The sequence below is a fragment of the Vombatus ursinus genome, unplaced genomic scaffold, assembly GCF_900497805.2.
Source record: "Vombatus ursinus unplaced genomic scaffold, bare-nosed wombat genome assembly UNPS02009835.1, whole genome shotgun sequence".
Lineage (NCBI taxonomy): Eukaryota > Metazoa > Chordata > Mammalia > Diprotodontia > Vombatidae > Vombatus > Vombatus ursinus.
In genome coordinates this window covers 18,421,843-18,432,015 of record NW_020949613.1, presented here as the reverse complement: position 1 = coordinate 18,432,015, position 10,173 = coordinate 18,421,843, and the positions used below count along the sequence as shown (strand labels likewise).

Sequence of the window (10,173 nt, the reverse complement as noted above, 5' to 3'; positions counted from 1 at the left end):
AACATTCAATTTAAACTTTAAGACAACTTGTATTTCTCTCTTCTATGCCTTAGATCAAGAGGCTAAATGAAATTCATATTGATGAGATAGTAAAAGTATGTACAATCTTCAATCTAACTGAATTGTTAAGACAATAGCTTCTTTTTGAAGAAGGGATGGTCATGATAATGTTTGGGCCTGTTTATCTCATTGAAAAATCTCAATAAGAACCACAGTAAAATTAAAATAAATCATTGGGAATGGACTTGGGAAAAGTATAGAAGTGTCTACATCAGAAGCTGGAGTCGAAGGATTTGGCTTAAATGCTCTAAAAGTGCTGCTCCAGGACAGCATATGTTTGATTAAAACAAACCAAGTTCCAAAGATTTGTCAATTGGTAGAGGCCATCACTAGGAGTCAGGTCATTCTTAGGAAGCTGCTCATTTTCCATTTTCATGTCCTGGTGGCTGGGCATGAGACACAGGATGGGAGCAATCATCTGGGTTACACCTTCCACTAGGTCCGGGGGGACCCTGAGGCCCTGGAGCACCGGGTGTGCCTGGCGTACAAGTGGCTAATAAAATAAAGGAAATCATTAGCTTGGAGGCAGGGGGGGCACATCCTCATCTGCCCCCCTAATAATATGATACGTGGTAAAGTAGAAAGGTCAAGGGGAAGAAGGGATATTTGCAACAAATAGAGGCTTGTTGGTTTTGTGAAGACAATACCACTATTACCTGAAGGCCCAGGAAGACCAGGATTCCCTGGGAGCCCAATTCCAGGTTCACCTCTTTCTCCCTTCTGTCCTCTGTAACCTACATAAGATAGATGCAAAAAGACAAACACAAAAACAGTAAAAGTATTCTATAACAGCGGAGCAAAATGCAAGAACCATTTTCATGTTTCCTTATTCTTAAATATTACCTTAAGAACAAATGGCAGCTGTATTCCTTGGTCTCAACCATATGGTTAAACATACATATCAACCTCAAGTTAAAATTCAATAGTCCTTAAAATCATATATATATGAATCGTCCCTTTAAATAAATAATAATCTAGTGAAGAAAACTTGGGTTCAAGTATGACCTCTGACACAGACTGCCTGTTTGACTATGGGGAAGTCATTTAACTTCTCAGGACTCCAAGTAATTCTCTAAAACTACTAAATTGCAAAAAAAAAGTATGTGTGTGTGTGTGTGTGTGTGTGTGTGTGTGTGTGTGTGTTTCCTTACTGGAGATTGTATTCACTGGCACAATCATTGACTCTCTCTTCATAACAACTATAATATTTCCAAAAAAAAGATACTCATTTACCATTCAAGTTCTCTTGTTTAAACTCTAGGTAATGAGCATCAAAAGGGGCTCAAAGAAACTAAAATGAAACTTTCACCTTCTTCCTCAAATAATTTTGAAAGTCTATGTAGTCTTTCAACAGAAACGGACATAAATACCTATTGGAGGCTGTTGTTGCTTACAAAGCTAAATTACCATATTCAATGAGTCTTGCCTTAAATGTCACTCCTTTAATTAAATAAAATAGCCATGAAACAGTTCAAGTTTCAGAAGAGTAATGAAGTCTTTATGTGTATTAACAACATGACAGCTAGAATGTGAGTGTATATGTGACATTATCCATGCTTGTTAACCATTGGATAGAGAATAAGGGCTTGGTTCAATTTATCATTTATAATTCCATTTAATGTACAAGATTCTGTGCCTTATGAGGTCTGAGATTTTATTCCCCCTATGAGTTGAAAGCTACAGTAAGGGTTAGAAAAAAAAAGGAGAGGAAATAGTGGTTGAATAAGTTGAACAAATATTGATCAGGCAATATTTCTTCAGTTTAAGCCAACTGAGCCCAAATGGACAGTGCTGGCCCATTTGTCTACCACAAATTACTTTTCATCAGAACCCATAGACAAATATCAAAGGATATAAATATAGTGGCTTCCAAAGAATGCAGTTGCTTTACAACCAAGAAAAGATATCCAGACACTCAGACCTTTAAATTTAATTCAAGGTCCACATCAAATTCAACACCAAATTGCACTAATTCCCAAACCCACTTAGCAGTAAACAAACTAGAAGACTAATTGATAATTTTTTCCACTTTCTTTTCACCTAATCAACAACAATAAAGGAGCATTTGACATCAGAGTAACAATACAATCTTGCTGAAAGATGCAGTTGACATAGCAAAGGATAGAATGGCAGTAGGAAATAATCAACTTAGAAAAAATTAGCTTTAAGTTAGTCATGCATTTTAATAACTGTGTCTCATAACAACAGAGTGATGGTAAGTCTGTAGACTTCATGGCTTCCTGCAAATAGCACGTGAAAATTCTTGAAATTCCCCATGGCTTTCAGTATACTTAAGGAAGCATCAGGTCTTGGGGGCTTCTGGCTTGCAGATATTCCAAGTCAGTGACCTGGTTCATATACATCTAATACCATCTCAGCTTTGACTTGGCAAGGAAAAAGAAATGCCTGCATTAGTTTCCAAACAGCATGAGCACTTCCATAACCACAGGTTTTGTTTTTGAAGTGTGCACAATCACAAATATGAAATGATCAAGAAAAACTTGGCATATTTAATAAACAGATTGAAGTGTATGCCATACATCTGCACAGCAAAGAACCTCTACTGATTTATGTGTGGGATTGGCGATGCTTGTTTTAGAAAGACAGAATACAACGTCATATTGTGTAGAAAGTGATTTCTAAAGCATATTGGTACAACATCATAGTTTCACATACATGAATGCTGAAAACATCTCTCAAGTGTCCTTTGCAGAAGGGATTTTTATAGGATTCAAACAATAAGGAAAAAAAGTTAGTCAGCTTCATCAAAGGGCATTTAGGAATGCCTAATCAAAAATGCCCCATTACAGAAAAAAATAATAAACTTTACATGAGTTATATTTGACAATTCAGCTATGGCCTTTGTTATTACACTTCTGGAAGATCAGTTACATGAGAAAGTATTGATGATCAGAGGAGAAAAAAATACCTATTAATGGCCAAGCAACGTCAAACTTTCTATCAATGAAAGGACTAGAGCTATAGTAGCATGAAGGGATATAGTTTACAATAAAGAGCCTAATTTACCAACACCTTGCATATTCAAATTAAAATTCTGTGTTTCGTTTGACCCCTCTACTTTAATAGTTATATTACGGTATAGTCTTTAAAAAATCAATGAGACACAAATGTGTCTCTGTCTGTTTCTCTATAGACACACGCAAGTGTGTATATGTATGTATATATTCAGTAAGTGGTTGGACTAGATGAATAATAGGTAGAAATGGCCCTGTTGAGTTAAGGATACCTCAGTTCAAACTAGTAAATTATAACATTTGGAAATTGAAATATGAAGCTGACATTAACTAGTGAATTTGCTTGTCAATTTGGAGCCTGTATCGAGTGTTTGTATATATTTATACACATACATACATATATGTATATCTATATTTGTGTATGTACATACTAAGTAAAAGGAGTGGTTTTGGTATCCAGAGGAACTGATCATGGATTGATTTATTAAGAAAGTGATGTGCTATATAATTAAATCTGGTACTAACACTTCAGTTGGAACTCTGAACTTACATTTAAGGATTTCATTTATATGTCTTTGGGCATACTAGATAAATATTTATTACTTTGTCTATTACACATTTAATATGGTTCCTGTTGGAGGCATATATCAAGAACCATCTGCGTTCCCTTTGATACAATTTTCAGGCACTGAGAAATGGATGTTTAGTGACTTAGACTTTGGAGGTCTATATCTACACTAGTCAGATAAATTGTTCTTTTGAATAATGGAAGAGCCCTTTGGGTTAGTGTGTTTGTGGCTAACTGTAATTACAAATAATCATTCAACAAGAAATTATTAAACACTTACTATGTAAAAGGCACTATAGTAGGCACTGGGAAACAAATTAAAAAATGGGATCATTAGGGGCAGCTAGGTGGCGCAGTGGATAGAGCACTGGCCCAGAAGTCAGGAGGACCTGAGTTTAAATCCAGCCTCAGACAAAACACTCGACACTTATAGCTGTGTGACCCTGGGCAAGTCACTTAACCATAATTGCCTTAAAAAATGGGATCATTCTTGCCCTCAAGGGGTTTATATTCTACTTGGGGGATATACTATATTCCTAGACAAGTAAATACAGGATATGTACACAATAACTACACAATGATTTGAGGGCAGGGAGTACTAATACTTGGAGGAATCAGGAAAGGTCTGATAACAGAAGTTATCTATATATCTCTATCTGTCTATCTGTCTGTCTGTCTGTCTATCTATCTATCTGAAAAGAACAGTAATTAAAGAGGAATTGTGCTTTTTAACCTGGCAGAGACAGGAATTGAAGCAAACTCATGGACGTGAAGTATCTTTGTTCTGAATCCTATGTCCAGCTCTGTACCTCTAGAGCAGAGGTTCCTAAATTTATTTGACCTACTGCCCCTTTAAAAAAATTTACTCAGCACCCCCCTGGAAATCTACTTTCTTTAACCCTTTAACAGTTTTCTTGAAATTTGAATCATTTCAATTTGCATCATTTGAAAAAATGATACATCTAAATTTAATAATTTATTGTAAATTTGTGTTTTTTCCTGCATTGAAATTTTTATGACATAGTAATGTGTCATGTAACTGCATAGTATCATATTGTAAACTAGTCATTGCATGCACATATTCCTGCTGATGCATGTTGGACTTCCTGACAATGGGTGGAATGCTTGCCTGACAACACTTGCTTGTTAAGACCTGTTGGCAGACTTGACCACTGATTGGTTATAACTTACATTTTATGTGTTACTTGTAAAATAATGTAATCACTATGACTTTAACTCTGTTACACAACAGATGAAACATGTATGAACGGTTTTTCAAAATTTTTTCTCTTCTCTTCTTTCCTTATGCTTCCACTTCCCCTTATTTCTATTCAATGTCCCCTAATTGTACCCAAGGCAACTACCAACCCCCTCCCCCCAGATCATCCAGCACCCCCAGGGGGCAATATCAACCACTTTGGGAACCTAGAGGTTTCTGAGATGGAAGGGCTTTTTAGCTACAACACCAGACTGATTCTTTAGAATGCTCAGGGGGATGAAGAGGCAAGTGAGGTCAGAAAAGTTTAAATAACTTCTCCTTTCTAAAATTCACATGGCTGATCAGGGGAACCATTAGGGAAATTCTTCCCTTTTCCTTCATGTTGCTGAACTCACGTTGGCTTATTATAATTTTCTTGGGCCTTTCTACTGTTGTCCTAAATGAGGAACATCATCACTCCCCTGGTGGTAGCCCCACATAGATCAAGTGGTGTGCACTTAAGGCAAGAAAGAGGTGATTCCAAACACCTAGAATTTTCCTCTTAATTTACTTAGTAGAGCTGGACTAACTGAAACCCTGCAGAGACAGTGATAATCTAAAATTGTCCAGAAAGACAGTTAAAGGAGAATCTTAAAACCCTTGCTTTTTGGAGCATAAGAAAAGTGCAAGTAAGGTCACTGAAAGTGGGAAGCATAATTGTCTATTCTTGTCCCCAGGCTTGTTATGTATTTTCTATTTACCTACACCTTTTAGAGTTCCTAGTTTCCTTCAAATCTCAGGTTAAATATCAACTTAAGTCTTTTCTGATTTCCTAAATTTCTAGTGCATCCCCTTTCAAATTACCTTGCTATTATTTTGTATTTAGTATACACACATATATAATAAAAGCAATGTAATTTTGTAGGGTAAAATGAAATGATCCCTTCCCTCAAGAATCTTATATTCTATATGAGAAGACAACATTTAGGGATTACAACATATATACGCATATGTTATATATGTATATATAAGGTCTCCTTATTTTGAGAAATTAAATTTATTTTGTATATTCTCTTTATAATACGTGCATTTATATGCATGTATGAAGGTATATATGATACATATATATGTAAATGTTTATATATATCTATAGATACGTACTATATCTATATATTTTTTTGTTTCCTCCAATAGAATATAAGCTTCTTGAGGGCAGAGAGGATTTTACTTTTATATTTGTAGTCCCAGCATCTAGTATAGGGCCTGGAACATAGTAGGCACTTTAAGTGTCTACCATATTAATGGTTTTTGATTGGTTGACTGATCATTGTGAGAGCATGGGAGTAGAAATTGAAATACGAGATATAACATTATTCCATAAGATATTGGTGAGAGTTAAACACTCCTTTCTTAAACTTGGACCTTAATCTCACATATTCTCAGAGTTGATTTTCTTACTGCTGAATACATACTTCAAAGGATGTGTAATGGTTTTACTGTTTATTTAGCATCTTTCTATTTCTTTCTTCCTAAAGAAATATGTGAAAACAAGAAGATTGGCTGTACATATTGGTAAACCAAAGCACTGAACCCTGGAGTGATTTTTCATTTCTCTCCTCACAAACAAGTCCACATATACAACATTCAAACAGCCTCCTTTCTAGAGATTTCTGATGAGGTTCTGTGTTTGAACACCAAGGATGAAATTTCTGGATCAGTCTAATTGAGCCAGCAGCCTGGAGGTTGACCACTGCATTAGTAGGTTGAACATCATTTTCTTTTCTTCTAGAGAATACTGTTAAATTTTGGAGAGCAAATAATTCAGATTCATAGGATCATAGACCATAGATCCTGAGATGGATGAGATGTTAGAATTTGCCTAATCCTACAACCTCAAATTAAAGATGAAGAAATTGAGGCCTAGAGTGATTAAATGACTCGTTCCAGGTCACCTGGATAGTAAATAGCATAGCCAGTCTTGGAGTCCTTTGACTCCAAGTTAAATGCTAAAATATTCAGGGCACCAAAGCAGTCACCTATGTACAGCCATTTACATATTACTGGAGCACTCAAATATCAGCAGTATTAAAACATTTTTTTCAGTTGTGTGCCTGATTTCTCTGTGTGTTTTTTTAAATCAATTTAATTAGCATCGCATATACATGTAGAGGTATCTTCTCTTCTAAGTGTATTCCTGCTTTTCACTTGAAATTCCATATTACAAACAGTTTACTTAGTTTCTTTAGATTCTCTGAGAGTTTACATTTATTTTCTTGCTGTGTACCTTGAAACCTTTTACAAAGCACACTTAAAAAGAGATAGTAGTGGAGGCTAGAAGACATATTTTAAATTACAAATTAAATTACTTTATGATACTTGTGTTCATGTATGTGAAATAAAGCATTTGGGAACTATGCTTAGATTGTTGAATTACTTATTCCTCCCTTGTAAAAAGGGTAACATGTCAGCTTGCCAATCTTAACAAACGGAGGCTTTGTTAAAAAGGCAGAAAGTGTGCCATTTATAAATCAGGTAAGGCATTCCTTAATATTCAAGTGAAATTGTCCATTAGGTCTTCCTTCACTCCTCCCTCTGACACGAATAACAGTGGTATTCTACTAAGACATTTTATTATGGGCCCAGCTTTAATTATACTATGAAAAAAATATTTGCAAAGTAGATACTGTTAATGGGATGTGCTGACTTAGACCGGGGCTCAAATTCAGACTCCATCACACACTGTGACCCAATGTAAATCTTTTACCTTCTTGAACTTCCATTTCCTCACCTGAAAAATGAGTAGTGTAGACTAGATCAACTCTAAGGTCTCTTCTAGTGCTAAATATATGATCCTATGAGCTAGGTATTTAACAAAAACATTCTTTTTAAAAAACGTACCTAACAATTCCCATTTTCAAAATCTACTTAATAGAATTATTATTTTACAACCTCCTATGCTGCTTATCCTATCTTTGGAAGGCCTTCTACCTGGACAATCTAACAGTGGTTTGTAGAGCACATGTTAAGTGTTTAGGGAAGGAGCAAGTTGTCGCTCTCTACAGATCACCTCTAATTCCATGAACTCTTTCCCTGATCTCTCATTTCTGATTGTTCTCTTCTTTGGTGATCATTTCACTTTTCAAGCTCCATGCATTTGCTCCTATCAGTGTTAACAGTCCTTAGGCTTTATGGGGTTTCATAACACTTCCATGTATTTTCAGTTGTGTATTCATTCTTCTCTTCCGTCTGACTCGCTCTGACTTTAGGGCAAACCAAACTAACAAAAGGGAACAAATTAAGCAATATCTATATAATAATGTAGACTTCTTAGTGATGTAATAATGGCAGGAATGGCGATTTGTTGGAAGTTTTTCTTATCTGTTTTATCTTTTCTGTGCGTTTCCTACTAGTTATAATTTATGAGAAATTGACAGGAGAGCAGGGAGTTCTTAATGGCTTTCCTGGATGCTTTCTCCTCCCATGCCAACTAATAAGAAATCAGGTGGGATGACACTAGTAATAACACTAATTAAAACCAAATAAACCAGGAGAGCATTTGGGAAGACAGATTACACAGTTGCAGCTTTTTAATTTCTGATGAACAATAAGATGAGTTTTACAGTTTGGAACGCTTTGTACAGAAACAAGAAAACTTCTGATATGCAGGGAAATAGCACCAAAGGGAAATTATGGAGTGAAGAGCAGATTTGGTAGGCACTTCATTCAAACGTAAGTTAAGTCTTATCTCCCTACTTTATGCAGAGTTTCCTTTGATTTCAAACCGGGTACAGGAGATAAAAAGTAATGTGGTGGTGGGAAGGGAGGATAGAGAGGAAATACATGAAAGACTGGGTACTTCTTTCTTTCTTCAGAAGCATTTACTTATTTGCATTTAATATTCCCATGTTAAAACTTCACATGGTCAGATCCTGAGTCTACACTGGCTGCTCTGCAGGTCAGCAACCAGAGTTTTAGGGAGATAGAGTGTACTTGACAGTATTTACAAGTTGAATCTTGTCAATAGTTATCCGTGAAAAAATATTTTGGACTAAACCATCATTTGTGGCAAAGTCACTTCAGTTTCTTCATGAAGTAAATAGGAATAATTAAATATGGTTGGTAAATTCTGTTCATATGAAAAATGAGAGTTTTGAAATTCCTGGATATCAATGCTAATAGAAATATACATTACATATTGTTAATATAATAATGGTTATTGCTATTAATAATTGAGTTTAGATTAGCAGTATTTAAAATTGGTCAATTTAAGGCTCAACTATATTGATTAAGAATTTTTATTAGGGGGCAGCTAGGTGGCACAGTAGATAGAGCACTGGCCTTGAAGTCAGGAGGAGCTGAGTTCAAATCCGGCCTCAGACCAAACACTTGTCACTAACTAGCTGTGTGACCCTGGGCAAGTCACTTAACCCAAATTGTCTAAAAAAAAGAAAAGAATTTTTATTAGGTAGCACACATCTCGAGTGCTAGTGGTTAATCACTAGTCTGTAAAACACTGCTGTGGTCTTAAAACATTCATTATTAAGAAACTCTGTGAGGCTTCTGCTGTTTTCAGAAGGATTAGCTGAATAAGAAGCCTGAGAGGTAGAAATTGGTAGAGAAAGCTTACCTCGGGGACCAGGATCTCCTGGTGGGCCTGGTAATCCATCTTTGCCTGGTGGCCCTGGTTTTCCATGACCTTGGGCAGAGAGCATCGCAGCAGGTAGCTTCATCTGGGAGAGGAATACAGCCATCCTCTCTTTGTTAATGAAAGCCCAGAAAAAAAGAAATACATCAGAATCCCAAGGAGATAGTGTAAATATCAACACAACCTAAACCCATGCCTCCTGTTTATTCTGCCTCCTTAACAAGCAGGGGATTCTTAACCGGGTTCCATAAACTTTGTTATATTTCTTTTTTAAATCATTTGAAAACTATACTTCTAGATAATTGGTTTCCTTTGCAATCCTACATATTTTAGTTTAGACACTTCATGATATCATTCTGAGAAGAGGTTCATAGGCTTCACCAGACCACCAAAGAAATCTATGACACACAAAAAATGAAGAATTCCTGGACTCTATACAATTCAAACAAACAATTTCCAGGTAATTATTTGGAAATTTTAGACTTCCAGACCTTGTCTTGTATGGAAAAGTAGGTTTGGATTTTTTGCCTCAAATTTAGAGATTAGCTGTCTACTTCTATCAGATTTGATAAATGGTTCTCCCCTGAGCTGAGTCTGTATCACATTCTGGTGACAATTTTTGGGCTGACTTTGACTTGCTGAACTATATTTAGGCATATCACTTCAGTTTCACATTTTAAAAAATAGCTTTAAAAATACCTTCCTTCTCTTAGCTATTCCACAGAAA

General features: G+C 35.8%; 1 protein-coding gene across 1 annotated transcript in view; it reads right to left on the bottom strand.

The window, feature by feature from the left end:
* Positions 1 to 215: 215 nt before the first annotated feature.
* COL19A1 (collagen type XIX alpha 1 chain) overlaps positions 216 to 10,173 on the bottom strand; it is a 394,072-nt gene continuing 384,114 nt past the window's right edge. Inside the window, exons 48-50 of the mRNA XM_027852948.1 lie at positions 9,429 to 9,557; positions 717 to 794; positions 216 to 553 (exon numbers count right to left, since the gene is read on the bottom strand). Of these exons, the coding sequence (XP_027708749.1) occupies positions 420 to 553; positions 717 to 794; positions 9,429 to 9,557 (341 nt within the window). The 3' untranslated portion in view covers positions 216 to 419. The remainder of the gene's footprint in view (positions 554 to 716; positions 795 to 9,428; positions 9,558 to 10,173) is intronic.